At 45.8% G+C, this 20,686-nt stretch overlaps 2 protein-coding genes across 2 annotated transcripts; both read left to right on the plus strand.

The window, feature by feature from the left end:
- The first annotated feature begins 624 nt into the window (after positions 1-624).
- On the plus strand, positions 625-10,749 carry tomm40l (translocase of outer mitochondrial membrane 40 homolog, like). The gene is made up of 10 exons (XM_083982512.1): positions 625-648; positions 2,337-2,575; positions 4,858-4,925; positions 6,280-6,372; positions 6,985-7,086; positions 7,228-7,333; positions 8,111-8,233; positions 8,425-8,501; positions 9,189-9,291; positions 10,211-10,749. The coding sequence occupies exons 2-10, from the start codon at positions 2,338-2,340 to the stop codon at positions 10,348-10,350; spliced, it is 1,050 nt and encodes a 349-aa protein (XP_083838638.1). The 5' UTR covers positions 625-648; position 2,337; the 3' UTR covers positions 10,351-10,749.
- Positions 10,750-14,765: 4,016 nt separating this feature from the next.
- On the plus strand, positions 14,766-18,524 carry apoa4a (apolipoprotein A-IV a). The gene is made up of 3 exons (XM_083981730.1): positions 14,766-14,808; positions 15,585-15,735; positions 18,162-18,524. Exons 1-3 carry the CDS (start codon positions 14,769-14,771, stop codon positions 18,493-18,495), a joined length of 525 nt encoding a protein of 174 aa, XP_083837856.1. The 5' UTR covers positions 14,766-14,768; the 3' UTR covers positions 18,496-18,524.
- The last annotated feature ends 2,162 nt before the right edge of the window (positions 18,525-20,686 follow it).

Here is a 20,686-nt window from a genome sequence, read left to right on the forward strand (position 1 = left end):
AGTAATTTCCAACCATTTCATACTCTTCATATTTTCAAGATTGTTTCTTCAGTTTCTTAACTTAATTCAGCATTGTTTCAACATTGTAATCAGCTCATTCAGCTTCCAGCTTTCAGCATTCACCCGTATTTCCTTCAGGAAATGCATTCTCTAGTTGAAAAATCTATAAAACCATTTCAACAGCAACAATCAGAGATGTGTTAAAGTTATAAATAGACACAGTGTGTGTATCTGTGTGTGTGTCGCTGCCTTTTGACCTTGAGGATTTTCTCATATCAACATTTTTATGCCCCGCCCCCCTGCGCGATGACGTCTGCGCTCTCCGCCAATCAGTGAGCTCGGGATTTCTCGTCCCCGCTGACCTCACTCCAGTCAGCCAATGGCATTCGGGCAGCAGCATACGTCATCGCTCCTAAGCCACGCCCCTCGACTCGTCAGCCCGAGATGAAACGACTGACGGTTTGTTTTCTGCCAATCATCTCCGCGGCCCGTGGCCCCGTCGTCCAATCAGAGCGCGTTGAGAGGGAAAAGGGGGCGGGGCCATGTGACGCGTTACGCACATGGCCCCGCCCCCCTTTCCCTTCTCCTTCTTCTTCTTCTGTGGTGCCAGTGAATCAGCTTCCGGCTGCATCGTCCTCTGGAAACAACGTGAGTAGCTCCGTTAGCTCCGTTAGCCCCGTTAGCCCCGGTAGCTCCGGTAAAACGGCTCTTCTCACCGGGACCGGGTGCGCGTGCTGCTGCTGCTGCTGCTGCTTCACGAGCTCATGTCTGTTCCCGCGCTGCTCTGATTGGTGCCAGTTAGCTGTTAGCTGTTAGCCGCTAATAGCTGCTAGCTGTTAGCCATTAGCCATAGCTGCTGGAGGAGCTATGCTAAGCTAAGCTAACACCTTCACATCCATTAAACAGGAGGAACAAGTAGAGCAGGAGGAGGAGGAGGTGTCAGGGTACGGCAGCCGGGAGGGTCACCTCCACCTGTCTGCTCCTCCTCCTCCTCCTCCTGTTTCTCCTTCAGATGAATGAAGGTGGAGGAGGTGAAAGGTTAAAGGGACACTGCTCCTCCTTCTTCTTCCTCCTGCTGCTCCTCCTTCCTCCACTTCCTCCTGCTCCTCTTCCTCCTCCTTCTTCCTCCTGCTCCTCTTCCTCCTTCTTCTTCCTCCTGCTGCTCCTCCTTCCTCCACTTCCTCCTGCTCCTCTTCCTCCTCCTTCTTCCTCCTGCTCCTCTTCCTCCTGCTGCTCCTCTTCTTCTTCCTCCTCCTTCTTCCTCTTGCTCCTCTTCCTCCTCCTTCCTCTTCCTCCTGCTCCTCTTCCTCCTGCTGCTCCTCTTCTTCTTCCTCCTGCTCCTCTTCCTCTGGCTCCTCTTCCTCTTCCTCCTGCTCTTCCTGCTGCTCCTCCTCCTCCGGCTGCTCCTAACCTCTGATGATGATGATGAAGAAGCTGGCTGTCCTCTCTCAACATCATAATAACATTAATCAGAGTTTTAGCTTCATCGTCTCCATGGCGACCGACTCAGACCAGCTGATCTGTTATTGGTTGATTGATCAGCTCTGATCGGTCACAGAGGATGAAGAGTTTTGAGTTAATATCAGCTTACACTGCTCATCCCATAATAATCACATGTGTTTAACATGTGGATCAGTGTGTTCTGATTATGTCTGAGTTATAATGATATATAACTGCTAAAAAAAATAAAGGGAACACTTAAACAACACATCTTAGATCTCAATTAATGAAATGTTGCAGTTTAAAATCGTTATTCTATATATAGTAGAGTGTGTTGAAAACAAAATAACATAAAAATGATCAATGTAAATCAAAATTATCATCCCAGGTTGATTTCACACAGGTGTGATATACTTGGAGTTACAATGTGTTGTTTAAGTGTTCCCTTTATTTTTTTTTAGCAGTTATATATCATTATAACAGACATAATCAGAACACACTGATCCACATGTTAAACACATGTGATTATTATGGGATGAGCAGTGTAAGCTGTATATCAAGTATATCACACCCATGTGAAATCAACCTGGGATGATAATTTTGATTTATATTGATCATTTTTATGTTATTTTGTTTTCAACACACTCTACTATATATAGAATAACGATTTTAAACTGCAACATTTCATTAATTGAGATCTAAGATGTGTTGTTTAAATGTTCCCTTTATTTTTTTGAGCTGTTATATATCATTATAACAGACATAATCCCTTGTATTTACCGTATTATTATTATGTACCGTTTAATAGAGTTTGTTCTGTCATGTTTAACATTATTGCTGAGTCATGTGATGGTTATGATGAGTCATCAACCTGTTTCTGCCCCCCCCCTCCTCAGTATGGGCAGTGTGTTGGCTGCCAGTTCCCCCAGCCCCGCCCCTCCCGCGGCCTCGGGCGGCCCCCCCTCCCCCTCCACCTCCACCTCCCCCTCCCCCCTGTCGATGCCCCCGGGCTTCGGGATGCCCCCGGTGTCGTCGGTCCTCCCGTCGTCCGTGGCGACGCCCGGGCAGGGGCAGGACTCAGAGCCCCCCCTCCCCAACCCGGGGGCCTTCGACGAGTGTCACCGCAAATGTAAAGGTGAGCACACACAGACACACACACACACACACACACACACACACACACACACACAGACACAGACACACACACACACACACACACACACACACACACACACACACACACACACACACACACACACACACCTGGGGGGACAAACCTTTGATCTGAGTGACATCATGTTCACACGTCAGAGTGAAGATCAGTTAGAGACCAGAACCAGGTCTTCCCCCTCTTCTTCCTCCTCCTCCCCCTCCTCCTCTTCCCCCTCTTCTCCTCTTCTTCCTCCTCATCTCTTCCTCTCCTCCTCCTCATCCTCTCCTCATCCTCTTCGTCTCTTCCTCTTCTCCTCTTCTCCTCCTTTCATCCTCCCCTCATCCTCCTCATCTTTCCTCTTCTCCTCCTCTTCTTCCTCCTTGTCTCATCCTCGTCTCCTCGTCCTCCTCTTCTCCTCTCCTCCTCTTCTCCTCCTCGTCTCTTCCTCTTCTCCTCTTCTCCTCCTTTCATCCTCCTTGTCTCATCCTCTTCTCCTCTTCCTCCTCTTCTCCTCTTCCTCCCCTCATCCTCCTTGTCTCCTCCTCCTCCTCTCCTCATCCTCCTCTTCTCTTCCTTCTCCTCTTCTCCTCCTCACCTCATCCTCCTTATCTCCTCCTTCTCCTCTTCTCCTCCCCCTCCAGTGTTTCCGCCAGGATTTTTTTAAAGAGTGGCGGCGAGGGTGGTCTGATTGACGGGGGGGGGGGGGGGGGGGGGGGGGTTCGCGCGAGACCGGATCGTCGACTAGTCGCTGATGACATCATTCATATTTTTCCCATCATAACTAAAATCCCAGGAGGAGGGAAATGCTCTGCAACAATCTGTATTCACTGATTGACAGCTCACGCACAGAAATTAGTCCACAGAACAGCAGCTTTATAAACAACAAGCTGTAAATCAGTTTGTTTTTTTGTAACATATAGCTACAGGTGCAAAAGAAAATACTGTAGCTACTGTTCATTAAACAATTAGGGAGGAAAACGACACACAGGCCTCGTCACCATCACAGTCCTGCTCAGTCACAGTTTTACTCACAGTTTTAGTTTTTCCTGGTTGGTTGCTGCTGTTGTTGTTGTGCGCGACGTAAAGCTGTCGATATGAGCGGAGTTTTTTTTTTAAATTGCCGGCAGCCCGGACACACTGCCCGCGGAAGCGGCAGTTTCTCCTGCTCTCTCTCTCCGCGCCGGTCAAACATTGACCCGTCTGTAGGCTACTCGGTTTTCCACACACACACGTCTGTCTCTAGCGCTGTATACGGATGTGTGTCTTGTGTGCAGACGCAACTGACAAATATTTATAGACGGACAAGCAAACTTAATCATCATTTATTTTATTTTGAAAATTGACCGGATTCTCTCGGCTTTTCTGTGCCCGACTTCCTGTCTGGTACGCGCTCGTTCTATCCAGCTTGACGGCGCTCGTATTTTTTTCATTCAGCCACTCAGCTGTTGTTTCAAGCCGCTACTCTTGTAGCCTATGTTACATGATCAGCGACTAGTCGACGTCAAGCTCAAAACGTCATTGTGGAGCAGGGGACTAGTCTGTGCAACCCCTAGTGGAAAACCTGCTTTACATTGTTTTAACATTAAAAAAAAAAAAAAAAATCATCATTCTGAAGGTGTGGCGGCTTTTATTTTGCCGTGGCGGTGCGCCACGATCAATTACATGTAGCGGAAACCCTGCCCTCTTCTTCTCCTCCTTTCCTCCTCACCTCTTCCTCTTCTCCTCCTCTCCTCCTCCTCCTCCTCCTTGTCTCATCCTCTTCTCCTCTCCTCCTCCTCCTTGTCCCATCCTCTTCTCCTCCTCCTTTCATCCTCCTCACCTCATCCTCTTCTCCTCTCCTCCTCCTCCTCTTCTACTCCTCCTTTCCTCCTCACCTCCTTTTCCTCTCCTCCTCATCCTCCTCTTCTCCTCCTCCTCTTCTACTCCTCCTTCTCCTCTTCTCCTCCCCTCATCCTCCTTATCTCCTCCTCCTCCTCTCCTCCTCTTCTGTGGTCCAGAACATGAACATGGACCAGAATCCATCAGGAGGTTCTGAACTGCATCATGATGTAAAAGTGAACGAAGCTTAAATAAAAACGACAAAACTGAAATAGAAGAATATGAGATAAAAGAAATAATATAAAATATGAGATTAAAAAGTCAGAATTATTTTATTGAAATGTATTCAGTGGTGTTAATTCCAAAACTTGTCTTGTCACTCACCTCCTCCTCCTCTTCCTCCTACTCCTCCTCTTCCTTCCCCTCCTTCTCCTCCTCCTCCTCAGAGGTCTTCCCTATGCAGATGGAGGGAGTCCGGCTCGTCGTCAACAAAGGCCTCAGCAACCACTTCCAGGTAAGAACCACTAGAGCTGCTACAGTATTGATCATTAGCTCCTACATGAATGATTATCAGTTCCTACAGCATTGATTAGGGCTGTAACACGGTCCGTCACGGTTCGGTACAACGGCAAAAAATCTACAAAAAGTCACTCATGTAAAAGACTAACTGTCACTTGAATGCAAAACTAACAACGTCTTCCATTATAAAAGAAAAGAATCAGTAGAATCAGACATAAAACAAGTGCATCAGGAGAGTTATTACTCCATTCATTAACACCTGGTAGAACTTGACAAGTGGCAGCTGTTATAAAAATAAGAACCTGACATCAGTGTTGTTTAAAGGATAATTACCATTTTTTACAACCTGGACCTTTTATTTCTAGCATAAAATCCGATCATTTCCTCACCCAGATAACTTTGGTGTCATTACAAGTCGTTGTGGTGAAATTAGCTCCGGCCGAGAGCCGCGTATATCCATATAATGGAGTCTACAGGGCAGCAGAACGCAGCCTCTAAATAACACATTATCTGCAGAGAAACTCCTTCATTTCACCAATATTTAGGGTGTTTTCACACGTGTTAAAATGATACATTGTTTCATTTTTCAGTTAGTGCGGTTGCGTTCACACCTGCTTTTTGTCACTCGGGACCAAACTCGGAGAACGTCATGTCTCCATGACTACCGGTTGAAACCTGGAAGCGCTGATTGATAAAACTTTAATGATGGAGACTCCAGTAGGGCCGGTTGTTAGTAGCTCTGTCATTTATTTCTATATTGTTTGCATGTTTAACTCTGTTTGCTACTTCCGGCTGGTTTCCGGTTGCGTTCACCCAGCTCGGTCCCGTTAGTTCCCGGTTAAACGTTAAACACGGCGGACCTCTGCTGCTGCAGCTCGGTAATCAGCTGCTCCGCGGACCCGAGGGACGGACCCGAGGGACGGACCCGCCGACCTGTCCGGTGTCTGAGTGGACTCAGCGGACACGCACCGACCGGCTGCCCCGCTGCTGCTGCTTCGTTTAGGGGACAGAGCTCCGCAGCACCGGAGCACCGGGCGGTCTCTCTGCTGCGTTAACCCGTTGTCAACGACTACGGGAGCCCCTTTAGCTCAAACGTGTTGAGTTCGCCTGGCAGTTGGCTCGCACCAGAGTGCGGTTGCTTTCACACCTAAACTAGTGTGCACCAGAGTTCAGCTGGAGTCGAACCGAGACCACCTCCTCAGGCCGCACTAGTTTTGGTGCATTAGAGTGCGATTTGCTTTCACACTGACCCAAACTGGACCAAATTTAGTGCGCACTAACACTGCAGGTGTGAAAACACCCTTAGTTATGATAGGCCAGTGCGGCTGATGTTCTCCTCCTGGTTGCAGGTGAACCACACGGTTCTGCTCAGCACCACCGGCGACTCCACCTACCGCTTTGGATCCACGTACGTCGGCTCCAGTCAGACGGGTCCAGCTGAGGTGAGAGAGACACGGTCACATGACCTTCACATGACACATGACACACGATCTTCATCCTTCATATGGAGCCAGGTGGTTAGTGTGTGTGTTGTGTTAACAGTTCTTCCTCCCCCTCTTCTCCTCTTCCTTCTCTCCTCCTTCTCCTCTTCCTTCTCCTCTTCACCTCTTCCTCCTCCTCTTCTCCTCCCCCTCCTCTTCCTCTTCTCCTCCTCCTGTTCTCCTCTTCCTCCCCCTCTTCTCCTCTCCTCCTCCCCCTCTTCTCCTCCTCCTCCTCTGCTCATCATCCTCTTCTCTTCCTCCCCCTCTTCTCCTTTTCTCCTCCTCTCCTCTCCCTCCTCCCCTCCTCTCCTCCCCACCTCCTCCTCCTCTCCTCCACCTCTTCTCCTTTCCTCCTCCTCCCCCTCTTCCTCCTCCTCTTCTTCCTCCTCCTCTTCTCCTCCTCCTCCTCCACCTCTTCTCCTCCTCCTCCTCCTCCCCCTCTTCTCCTCATACTCCTCTCCTCCTCCTCCTCCTCTTCTCCACCTCTCCTCCTCTTCTCTTCTCCTCTCCTCCTCCCCCTCTCCTCCTCCTCCTCCTCCTCTCTTCTCCCCCCCCCCCCCCCCCCCCCTCCAGTTCTTCCCGGTCATGGTGGGAGACATGGACAACAGCGGCAGCCTCAACGCTCAGATCATCCACCAGCTGTCCAGCAGGGTGCGCTCCAAGCTCGCCTTCCAGGTAACACACCTGTCTCACACAGCTGTCTGAGTGTGTGTATCAGTGTGTGTGTGTGTATCAGTGTGTGTGTGTGTATCAGTGTGTGTGTGTGTGTGTGTATCAGTGTGTGTACTCGGTGTGTAACCGTGACCCCTGTTGCAGACGCAGCAGAACAAGTTTGTGAACTGGCAGGGAGACGCTGAGTTCAGAGGAGACGACTTCACCGCCACCGTCACCCTGGGCAACCCTGATGTCACGGTCGGCTCCGGTAGGCCACACCCCCCACACACACACACACAGGGACAGACCATAATAATCAGTAACACACACAATCAGTAATAATCAGTCACCCTTTGATATTTAAGTCATCAAATATAATTATTCAAATATCAAAGTCCCCATAAACCAAGTCATGGCTCATTTGCATACTCATGAATATTCATAGACTCTGGATTTTTCAATGAGGGAAAAATAGTATTCGTGTTTTTAACAAACAGCTTTTTTGTGGGAAAGTAAAATAGTCATAAATTTAAAATGCCTCTTTAGGGACTTAACATTAAATCTGAATCTGAATACTTCCTCCTCTTCCTCCTCTTCCTCCTCTCCTCCTCTCCTCTTCTCCTCTTCCTCCTCCTTGTCTCATCCTCCCATCCTTCTCCTCTTCCTCCTCTTCTTCTCCTCCTCCTCTTCTTCTCTTCTTCCTCCTCCTTGTCTCACCCTCTTCTTTTCCTCCTCCTCTCCTCTTCCTCCTCTTCTCCTCCTCCTCTCCTCCTCTTCTCCTCTTCCTCCTCCTTGCCTCATCCTCTTCTCCTCTTCCTTCTCCTCTCCTCCTCTTCCTCTCCTCCTCCTCTTCTTCTTTTCCTCTCCTCCTCCCCTTCTCCTCTTCCTCCTCTTCCTCCTCCTCTTTTCCTCTTCCTCCTCCTTGTCTCATCCTCTTCTCTTTTTCTCCTCTTTCTCCTCTTCCTCTTCTCCTCCTCCTCTTCTCCTCCCCCTTTTCTCCTCTTCTTCCTCTCCTCCCCCTCTTGTCCTCCTCTTCCCCCCCCAGGTATCGTAGTGAGCCACTACCTCCAGTCCGTCACCCCCTCCCTGGCCCTGGGGGGGGAGCTGGTTTACCACCGTCGGCCAGGAGAGGAGGGGGCAGTGATGTCACTAGTGGGCAGGTACACAGGTGAGTGTCAGTCAGGTAGAGTACAGTAGAATAGAGAATACTTTATTCATCCCTAGCAGGGAAATTCAAATTAGTCCAGTAGCTCACACAACAATGACACAAAAAAGAAAGAAAGATGAAGGGGGAGTTTGGACCAATAGACCCCCCTCCCTCACTAACCCCCCCTCCCCTCCCTCCTCCTCTCTCCACAGGCAGCAACTACATCGCCACCATGACGCTGGGCTCAGCGGGGGCTCACGCCTCCTACTACCACAAAGCCAACGACCAGGTAACGACCTCTTCTCCTCTTCCTCCTCTTCCTTCTTCTCTCCTCCTCCTCCTCTTCCTCCTCATCCTCTTCTCCTCCTCGTATCCTCCTCTTCTCCTCTTCCTCTTCTCCTCCTCTTCCTCCCCTCCTCCTCGTCTCCTCCTCTTCTCCTCTTCCTCCTCCTCCTCTTCTCCTCTTCCTCTCCTCCTCTTCCTCCTTGTCTCATCCTCTCATCCTCTCCTCCTCTTCTCCTCCTCTCCCTCCCCTCCTCCTCATCTCCTCTTCCTCTCCTCCTCTTCTCCTCTTCCTCTTCTCCTCCTCTTCCTCTCCTCCTCCTCCTCCTCTTCTCCTCTTCCTCTTCTCCTCCTCTTTCTCGTCTCCTCCTCTTCTCCTCCTCTTCCTACTCCTCCTCTTCTCCTCTTCCTCTTCTCCTCCTCTTCCTTCTCCTCTTCTTCTCCTCGTCTCCTCCTCTTCTCCTCCCCCTCTTCTCCTCCCCTCCTCCTCTTCCTCTCCTCCTCCTCCTCCTCCTCTTCTCCTCTTCCTCTTCTCCTCCTCTTTCTCTTCTCCTCCTCTTCCTTCTCCTCTTCTTCTCCTCGTCTCCTCCTCTTCCTCCTCCTCCACCTCTTCTCCTCTTCCTCCTCCTTGTCTCCTCCTCCTCTTCTCCTCCTCTTCCTCCTCCCCTCATCATCTGACCTCTGACCCCCACAGCTGCAGCTGGGTGTGGAGTTCGAGGCCAGCTCCAGGATGCAGGACACCAGCGTGTCGTTCGGGTACCAGCTGGACGTCCCCAAGGCCAACCTGCTGTTCAAAGGTCAGACCTCACACCTGTTACCATGACCACCACCACCACGCAGAGTCTATCAATCACACTGTGTTTCTATATATGTTAACCCCCCCCCCAACACCCACGTAGAGCAGGAACTGAGGAAACACTGCGTATCATAAAGGGATAGTTCAACGTTTTTTCAAATTGGCCCATTGCCATACAGTAATCCCTATAGTCATAGCAGTAGGTTCGTTACCTTTAATTGTCGGTGCAAGCTATTTTTAGAACAGCGGAGCAGAGCCGTGAGCTGCTCAGAGCTACGCTACGGAGGCTCATGGGATTTCTTGGTTTCCCTCATCAAACTCATCAAATACACAATCCAACAACTCCACAACGCTCTGGTGGACAAGTTGTGACCTGCACATTCACCACGCTATGAGATAATAACACAACGTTACCACACAGAGTTGTTTTAGAGGGAAATTCATGCAAAACCGCTGATGCGCGTTGCCTTCAGGGACAGTTTTTCATCAAGCAGTCTCTGCATTTACCTCCCATTAGCCCATTAGTAGCTCTGAGCAGCTTGCCGCTCAGCTCCTCCGTTCTAAAAACTGCTTGCACCGACAATTAAAGGTAACAGACCTACTGCTATGACTATAGGGATTATGGCAATGGGCCAATTTTCTAAAATGTTGAACTATCCCTTTTAAGTAGTGGTCTGAGCTAGGGGAGAAAATGAATAAGCAAAATTAAAATAAAGTAGAAAATGAAAAGAGACCCTAATAAAAGAGATTCAGACTCAGTTTACTGTCATAAAGGAACAAAGAAACCAGAAATATTCACATCTAAGAAGCTGAAATCAGAGAATTTTGACTTTTTTTTTCTTTAAAAAAAACAACTCAAACCGATTATTAGATTAATAGTTGTGGTTCTGGTCTCGGTTCTGGTCTCTGCTCTGTTCCAGGGTCCGTGGACAGTAACTGGGTGGTCGGAGCCACGTTGGAGAAGAAGCTGCTTCCTCTTCCTCTCTCTCTGGTGCTCTGCTCCTTCCTCAACCACCACAAGAACAAGTTCCAGTGCGGCTTCGGAGTCACCATCGGCTAAAACCTGGACCTGGACTCGAACCTGGACCTGGACCTGGACCTGGACCTGGACTCTATCCCTCCTCAGACTGTCCAGCTGTGTGAAGCTGCGTCTGGTCACAAACGATGACTCATCAACTCTTAACGACTCTTCCGATCGTCCTGATTGGTCGGTGTGTGTGTGTGTGTGTGTGACAGGAAGTGATCGGTTCACACACACTCGTTACTGACTCTGTTGTTGGTTTGTTTTGGTTTTTATTCTTTGTCTTTTTTTACTGTAACGTCGTCCAGCAGGAGGCGCCACCGCCGCTCCATCATCCTCCTCCACTCATCACTGGTTCTGTCGCCTTGTTTATGTTCCCTCCATCATCATGAACAGTCTGTATATAAATAATATTTACCTCTGAACGATAAAATCCATTTCTACTAAACCAGTCTGGTCCTCGTCACTCAGAGCAGTCGACCAATCAGAGCAGAGATCTCAGCCTCTGTTGTTGCCGGGTAGAAACCACACTCACACAAAGAGCTCAGTTCATCCAGTTTTATTTAATAAAATGAAATAAATATGTGGTGCGATGTCATAGGAGTGTGTGTGTGTGTGTGGGTGTGTGTGCGCGTTTCCATCACAGGTTTTCATAAAATAAAATTGATATTTCTGAAATGTAGATAAAGTCCAGCTGCTGTTTCCATTGACAGGTTAAAGGTGAAACTCTGGACTCTGACAACAGGAAAGTGACATAAACGTTTCTCTGACCGGTTTTACAGCTGTTCATCATCTGAACACTTCTGATCAAGAGTTGTGTCAGAAAACAGTTCAATAAAAATAATAATAAATATAACATAGGAACAATGATAGACACAGATTTAGAGTGAAGAAAATAAAAGACAATAAATAATGAAATAAAATATAATAATGATACTGTCTCCCTTGACAACGAGCTGCTGCTGCTCTGGGTTGTTATAGAGCAGCTGGAGGTCAGAGGTCGTCTGTCGTCGCCACGTCCTCTCAGGTGATGACAACACTGATGACATCACTGACGAACACTTTGACATGTGAAAGTGAGAGTTTGAAAACGCCACCAGGAGAAGTTCACATGGAAAACTATGGTATGTAAGTCCTGATTGATTGATTGATTGATTGATTGATTGATTGATTGATTGATTGATTGATTGATCTAACTGTGCAGTAAACAGTCACTGTGAAACTCTCAGATGGTTATTGATCTGATCAGTGATAAACAGGGTTGCAGAATTCCAGGAATTTTCAAAGTTGGAAACTTTCCATGGGAATAAATCTGAAATTTACAAAATTGAAGGACGGCCCTTACAAACTACTCAGTGAAGCCGTTGTCCTCCGACTTGGCTCATCTCATCTCAGACACAGAAGCTGCTAAACTGTTGTTGTTTTTTCCTCCTCTCCTTTGGTGAGGGGAGGGGGGAGGAGGGAGGGACGAGACAACCGCATAAGTGATGATGATTGGTTGAGGCAGAGTAAGGTTTCATGCTAAGCCAATCAGAGGCAGTGTTCAGTTTGTACACAAACCACACACGCACGCAGTTTAGCCTCACACACACAAACTAGCAGAGGGAAGCTGCCGAGATCGGAGGGAAAGTGGAAACAGACACTAATCTCCCTGAGGTAAAAGACAAGAACATGTGAGGTGTAGCTACATTATGTCCCGGAGCGAAGTGTTTGTCCTGAGCTTCTGCTCACCTGACTCTGTGCAGCTTCTTCATTAAATCCAAACAGTCCGACACAGCGACGCACTGCTCCTTTAGACTCTAAAGTCTCTGTAGCTCATCAGCTGGAACTCTTCCAGAGCAGCTACAGCAGCGTTGTGACCTCAACCATGGTTGGTGAGAGCAGAAATGTTGTTGTTGTAGTGAAAATGGGCGGGCTCGTGAAGACGCGAATTTACACAAAGTCAAAACGAGCGATAAATCGCATTTCTCGCGTATCTCGCGTTTGGTCGCGCGTATAAACTCGAGCGAAAAAAAAGCGTTCCTCGTGTTTGGTGGGAAGCCCCTCGTGGGTCTTCCCACCAAACACGATGAAAAGGACGAAGACGCGAAGGTCCCGTCGCCATAAAAGAATCGGGTGTAGCGTCGCAAAAAAAAAAAAGTCGCGTATACCGCGTCTCGCGCCTAATCGCGTCTCGCGCCTAATCGCGTCTTTGCGTCACGGCCTTTTACACCGCGGACGTAACGAATAAACGGTTACGGTGTGAACGAACAACATAGAACAGGACCAGACGTGGCGTTGTTTCCTCTTTTCACCTACAGCTCCACTCTCCCTTACTTACACTAACTACTGTTATTGTTGAGGCCAGATAATTGTGGGATTTGTAGTTTTTGACCAATCGTGTGCTCTTTCTTTTTGTGATTTTTCCGGTTCACACATGTTTGTTTTTTTTAGGGGCAAATGCGAGTGAAATGCTCGCCCATGGTGGGCATAAGAAAATGTAAGACCTGTCTAAAATTATTTAAGACTTGAACACAATAATTCAACAAATTTAAGACATTTTAAGACCTAAAATTTAGATTTTCACATTTTAGACTTTTTAAGACCCCGCGCGCATACCCTGTTATTTCATATAAAAGTTTAAGTGCATACATATTTTATGATGCTGTGTATTATATATTTAAGACCATCTTAGAATTTTCTAATAAATTTAATACTTTTTAAGGCCTTAATTTTAGATACATGAATTTAAGACTTTTTAAGGATCCGCAGATACCCTGTTGTGCGCTCGCAGCAGGACAGATAATCAGATGGATAATCGGTAAAGTTAATAATTTCACTTAATGTGGCCATGAATAAATTAATTTCGATGTTTCGCCTGTTATTAAACGCAAATCTTGAATAGGTCTCCGCTGTTTTCACATTTAAAAAGGTCTTTGTTGTCTTTGTACAGAGACAATATGAGATTTGCTTGTAGCCACAGCACTTAAAAACCCCACTGTAACCTATTTTCATAGGCACACCAGCCTCGCTTTCAATAAAACACACACTCGCATTCCATAATTGCGATCAGTGAAATATATGAAAACAATAAAATACAATTTAAAAATGAGAGAAAAAAAAATCCAAATTCTTCGACATATTTAAACTTAAAAAAAAGGCAATAGTTACTTTCCCTGGTAACTAGTTACTATTATAGTGAAGTAGTGGAGTTACTAACTCAGTTACTTTTTGGGAGAAGTAATTAGTAACTATAACTAATTACTTTTTAAAAGTAACGTTCCCAACACTGGCCCTTATACAGGGAACTTAAATATAGTTGGGGAAAATATATTGTAGCATAAACTTGGCTAAAACAACCAGATTTAATGCAACTACACTTGAATATCTATATGCTATTCCTCAATCACATGCACACAGTGTGGGGGAGGGGGGGTAATATTTTACTCAACATTCCTGAATTGATTGTTCATACAAGAATTAAAACTTGATAAAGTTCTACTCACAAATAAATCTGTTGAAATGTTTTTCAAATGTATTATTTTGCATGGATGTCTGCTCATGACAAAACTAAATAAATTTACATTTATGTTTGGTATGATACAGTTTGTTTAAATTACCCCCAATTTCCAGTTCATTCCCATAAATTCCCATAATTCCCATGGAAGGTTTCCAATTTATAATATTTCCAAAATTCCCCAACTTAATATCCCATGGATGGAAAGTTTCTGGAAATGTACTGCAATATTAGTTTCTGTTTCACCTTCACTGCTGCTACAGTGGGAAACAGGATGATAAACACAACAGTTATTAATGAATATGAAGCATCAAACTCACTGTTATTGATGATTATTGGTGATTATTGATGACACGTCTCATCAGCTCAAACTGAATCTTGTTCAACTTTAACAATAAACACAAACAGGAAGTAAATAAATAAATAAAACCACTGATTTATTTTGTTTTGTTTTTTCTCTTTGATCAAATCTTTATTGACAGAACCACAGAGACAACGACCGTCCAAACTCTGTCACACAGACAACACGTATGTGAAGTTGCGTCAGACGAGACTCTGACAGCTCGACACAGTCAGCCGGACTTCAGCCTCCACACACACACACACACACACACACACACACACACACACACTGACCTGTATAGATACTGACCTATAGATGAGCTGTATATAAACAGAGCAGAGTAGAGACTCACACACAGATTCACCAGCTGCTGCAGGTCAGACACTCAGCTGCATTATCACATCTATCATTATATATATATACTATATATATATATATATATATATATATATATATATATATATATATATATATACTATATATATATATATATATATATATATATATATATATATATATATATATATATATATATATATACTATATATATATATATATATATATAAACTGTATATTGCTGAGTTATCACTGAGTCTTTCTTCTGTTTCCAGAGTCGTCATGAGGTTCCTGCTGCTGCTCGTCTGCGTCGCCTTCACTGGTTCGTTCTGTGTTCGTGATCTTCAACATCAACGTGTGACTGAAGTTGTGTAGAATATAAATGTAGAATTGTGTAGAATTCTAGCTGTGTAGAATAGAAGAAGTGTGAGCGACTTGTTCCTGAGCCGCTGCACCGACACTAAAGATCTTGAAACCTGTACACAATATCGTCTGCAGAGTGAAACACAGTCAACTAGCCGGTAGTATTCAGGGAGAGAAGCTACTCAGAGATGTGACCTCTGACCTCTGTGCAGCAGAGATGGAGACAGGACTGTTGAGGGAGAGTGTCTTGATGGTGTTTTGTGTGTCAGAGGTAAATTCATGCAAAACTGCTGATGCGCGTTGCCTTCAGGGACAGTTTTTCATCAAGCAGTCTCTGCATTTCCCTCTAAAACAACTCTGTCTGGTAACGTTGTGTTATTATCTCATAGCGTGGTGAATGTGCAGGTCACAACTTGTCCACCAGAGCGTTGTGGAGTTGTTGGATTGTGTATTTGATGAGTTTGATGAGGGAAAACAAACCAAGAAATCCCATGAGCCTCCGTAGCGTAGCTCTGAGCAGCTGGCGGCTCTGCTCCGCCGTTCTAAAAATAGCTTCCACCGACAATTAAAGGTAACGAACCTACTGCTATGACTATAGGGATTATGGCAATGGGCCAATTTGCCAAAATGTTGAACTATCCCTTTAAAAGCTTGTTGGCTGTTTTGTTTTCATTGTGTGTCTGTTGTATCTGGAAAAAACAACCAAACTGCTCCTCTGCTCATCTTCCTCCTCAGGTTGCCATGCCGACCTGGCGCGGCGCGACCCGCCCCAGCCTCAGGTGGACATGGTCAAAGACGCTTTCTGGGACTACGTCGCCAAGGCAACCAGGACGGCGGAGGACTCGCTGAGGCAGATCAGAGAGTCGGAGCTGGGGAGGGACGTGAAGTAAGAGACTGAGGAGGAGGAGGAGGAGGAGGAGGAGGAGGAGGAGGAGGATGCAGATCAGAGAGGAGTTTCCTCCTGGGTCAAGGAAGGAAGGAAGGAAGGACGAAGGGAAAAATGAAGGAAGAAGGAAGGAAAGCTGGGAGGGAACAGATTGGGTCAATTGGGTCAAAAAGGAAGGAAGAAGGAAGGAAGGAGGGAAGGAAGGAAGGAAGGAAAGATGAAGGAAGAAGGAAGGAAATCTGGGAGGGAACAGATTGGGTCAATTGGGTCAAAAAGGAAGGAAGAAGGAAGGAAGGAGGGAAGGAAGGAAGGAAGGAAAGATGAAGGAAGAAGGAAGGAAATCTGGGAGGGAACAGATTGGGTCAATTGGGTCAAAAAGGGAGGAAGAAGTAAGGATGAAGGGAAGGAAGGAAGGAAGGAAGGAAGGAAGGAAGGAAGGAAGGAAGGAAGGAAGGAAGGAAGGAAGGAAAGAAAGAAAGATGAAGGAAGAAGGAAGGAAATCTGGGAGGGAACAGATTGGGTCAAAAAGGAAGGAAGAAGTAAGGAAGGAAGGAAGGAAGAAGGAAGGAAGGAAGGAAGGAAGGAAGGAAGGAAGGAAGGAAGGAAGGAAGGAAGGAAGGACGAAGGGAAAGATGAAGGAAGAAGGAAGGAAAGCTGGGAGGGAACAGATTGGGTCAATTGGGTCAAAAAGGAAAGAAGAAGTAAGGATGAAGGGAAGGAAGGAAGGAAGGAAGGAAGGAAGGAAGGAAGGAAGGAAGGAAGGAAGGAAGGAGGGAGGGAACAGATTGGGTTAAAGGGGGTTAAAACCAGTAATAGAAAAGCAGATGAGGTGTTTACAGTGAATACGTCGTCTATTGGTTTATTCTGTTACTTGTAATAACATTTAGTTTCACACTCAGTTCTACATCACTCTGAATATTGAGTGTAAATCGACCTGCGGCTGCACTTTCAGCTGAATCTGGTTCCATTTCAGATTAAAAACCACAGATGAGTAAAAACACGTTGGGTTAGATATTGACTCATCATGACATCATGACGTTTATACTGTAAATAATCAATAATCAGTATTGTTGGCAGTACACTGCAAAAAAACTCAAACTCTTACCAAGAACATTTGTCTTATTTCTAGTCAAAACTAAACTCATTCTACTTAAAATAAGACTCATCACATTAAAAAGTAGCTTGTTTTTAGACACTTTTTACTTCTTTCAAGCAGATTTTCACTTGAAATAAGTAGAAAAATCTGATAGTGGAGCAAGTTTTTCTTTCTTATTACAAGCACAAAAAACTTGCTTTCACTGGCAGATTTTCCTACTTATTTCAAGTGAAAATGAGTTTGAAACAAGTGAAAATTATCTAAAAACAAGTTAATTATTTAATTTTTAGGTGATGAGTCTTATTTAAAGTGGAAAGAGGTTCATTTTGACATTTTGACAAGAAATAAGACAAATATTCTTGGAAAGATTTTGAATTTTTGCAGTGTAATAGAGGGCACCAATATAACATTTTAGTTCCGGCCCTGAAGAAGATGATGATGTTTTGTCATGACTTATTCAAACTGTGTGTGTGTTCTTGTTCATGCTACATTGTGAGGACCGGAACGAGTTTTTAACCAACAGAGTGAGGACATTTTTGGGAAGTGAGGACATTTTGGCAGCTCCTCACTTTTTCCAAGGGCTGTTTGAGGGTTAAGACTTAAGACGTTAGGTTATAATTACGTTTAAATTAGGTTTAGAGTAATGGTTAAAGGGACAACAAGGAGTTTTGGAAAAGCGAAGCGTTTTCACACTACATTTATGAGCCTCCGCGCACTGTGAAATTCTTTGACCGGCACAAGACGGACTCATGTTTTCATTCATCAAGAATTAACCAAGAATTGACCAAGTCAGAGATTCCGTTGTAGTTCTGACCATAAACGGCGATTCGGCGGCGTTGTAGCCTAGCTGCTAATGCTAACTAGCAACTAGAGCGTCCGCGAAACCGAAAGTAAGGACGCTGGTCAGCTCAACCAGCATTTCCACCACCACTAATAATAACAAAATAACGATAGAGACAAAACGATATATTTATCGAAAATGGGCCCATTAACAAGTGGTAACGTAGATTCATCCACATTAACATGAGACTTTTTTATAACCAAACTCCTCGTTGTCCCTTTAAGTTTAGGCATTTGTTTTGGGTGGTTAAGGTTAGGGTAAGGGGCTAGGCCAGGGAATACATTATGTCAATGACATGTCCTGACAAAGATAGATTTACAAGGATGTGTGTGTGTGGGGGGGTCTAAGGACAGAGGATGTTGTTACAATGCCATGTAAAGCCCTTTGAGACAAACTGTAAAAACGGGCTATACAAATAAAATTGCCTTGCCTTGTGTGTGTGTGTGTGTGTGTGTGTGTGTGTGTGTGTGTGTGTGTGTGTGTGAGCAGCAGTCTGATCTCCCAGAGCACCGACGCCGTCAACAAGCTCACCGACGCCCTGCAGACTAAGGTGGCGCCCGCGACCTCTGACCTCCTGTCGGGCCTCAGCCAGGAGGCCGAGCGCCTGAGGGCCCGTGTGGAGCAGCAGCTGGCGGCGGTGGAGAAGGAGGCCACGCCCCTCGCCACCGAGCTGGCGGCCTCGCTGCAGCGGCAGGCGGAGCAGCTGAGGAAGGAGGCCACGCCCCTCGCCGCAGCGCTGCAGCAGAACCTGGCGCCGTACGGGGAGGAGCTGAAGGAGCAGCTGGACGCCCTGTGGGACGCCTTCACTCAGATGGTGCAGTGACGGGACTGACAGCCAATCAGAGCGCCCGTCTGACTCCTGGACCAATCAGAGCGCCCGTCTGACTCCTCGTCATTAATCTGTGTCTGTTTCACTGTTTACAAAACAATAAATGCTGTAAATAAAGTTCAGTTGAGTTGAGTTGGATTACTTTATTTATCCCATAGGGCAATTCTGTTTCTACAACTGACCGCCACACCATAATCACATACACAAGCATACATACAATTGAGGAGGAAAGTGCAAGGACAGTGCAAAATTGAGACCAGGTAAGATAAAAGTACAAAAAATATAATAAATACATGAGAGGGCAATATACGTAAAAACACATTATCAACAACAGTACTAAAAACTACAGCTTCAAGCCAGCTGAGCATTCAACAAACTAATGGCAGAAGGCACAAAAGACCTAGAATAACGACTGGTCTTCCTAAGAGGCTGCATGTAACGTCGTCCTGATGGCATCAAGGTAAATTCACAGGCCAGAACATGATTATGATTATTAATGATGCATGCTGCCATTTGTCTTTCCCAGAGGGAGTTCAAGTCAGTAAGTTGGGTGCCAGTAATTTTCGAGCAGACTTTCACAATTTTATTTAAACAGTTCCTGTCCTTCACTGCCAGACTGTTAAACCAGCAGGTGAAAGAGAAAGTAAGAAGGCTCTCAATGTATGAAGAGCACAAACAATGAAGCTTCAATGAGTTCATTTCACATGAAACTTTATTTAGATTGTAAACAAACTGAAGTTGTCGTGGTAACTCGAATCCCGCGTCTGGCGGACCTTTCCTGCGTGTCTGTCTCCCTCTCTCTGCCTCCCCCTTTCCTGTCTAAATATACTGTGTGCTATCAAATAAAGGCAAAAACGCGAAAAAAAAGAAAAGAAAGAAGAAGTCGAAATAACAGTCCGTTTCATAGTAACGTCATGTTTTTCTTAAAGGTAATAGATTACACTGCTTTTCATGCTTTAATCTTTTGGGAAAGGACAGAATGTTTCTCCACCAAGTCGTTGCACTTGTCAATTACAATCACCTGTTTCTACTCATGTTAGAGTTCAGGAAACACAGACACCACGGGGGGAGCAGCAGAAAGGTTTTTATCAAACCCACACAGGTAAAACACGAAACAGGGGGTCCAAAGGAAGAAAAACGCAAAGTGTCAATGAAAAGGTCGACAGGCCGAAGTCCTGGACGAGCTAAAGATCAAAGTTCAACTCAAAGAACCAAACCAAGGACCGAGGAACGTTGGTAGAAAGACAGAGCAGGAGACACTGAGGTTAAAGACACAAGAGAAGACACCGGTGGTGCAACAACCAGACAGGTGAGACACATTAGGTCATCAGGGAGCACACAGGAAGACAGGACACAGACCTTCAAAATAAAACAGGAACTAAAAACACCTGTAGACCAATAACTCAATCAGTCGTTATCTCTAGACATTATGATGCCGTCAGTGTAACGGAGGTGTCGCCGCTAACAGTCACGACGACCAGTGAGGTGAAGTGACAACTTGTGGCGGTTAACGGTACTGAACTTAAACTCACTCACCCAGAAAAAAAAAGACGTGCAAACCCAACCGCCAAGTGGTCAATGACCTCTTGGCGAAGCGGTTTGCATCATTGCCCGCGGTTCGCGAAACCGGGATTCGAGACTCACCTGAGGCATCTCTATGACAACACAATGCAGACAGCCGCTACATTATGATGCAGTAAATCACTGGGTTCCTGGAGGCGGCCATGTTGCATCGCCCCCTTTGAATATGGTACGCGAAAGCGGACAAACCTGGCTCAAACGCTCTATTGGGTGTCTGTGACTCGGCTTGTGCCCCCGTTGGATGATCGACGTAGATGTTTTTGTTTTTTTCTGCCGTTACACAACACTCACTACTAGGCTACATCTTACAATGTTGAGCTGTTGTTATACAACACTCACGGTGCTAGTTAGCATTAGCAGCTAGGCTACATCTTACAATGTTGAGCTGTTGTTATACAACACTCACGGTGCTAGTTAGCATTAGCAGCTAGGCTACATCTTACAATGTTGAGCTGTTGTTATACAACACTCACGGTGCTAGTTAGCATTAGCAGCAAGGCTACATCTTACAATGTTGAGCTGTTGTTATACAACACTCACGGTGCTAGTTAGCATTAGCAGCTAGGCTACATCTTACAATGTTGAGCTACAACACTCGGTGCTA

The sequence above is a fragment of the Trachurus trachurus genome (assembly GCF_905171665.1).
Source record: "Trachurus trachurus genome assembly, chromosome: 11".
Lineage (NCBI taxonomy): Eukaryota > Metazoa > Chordata > Actinopteri > Carangiformes > Carangidae > Trachurus > Trachurus trachurus.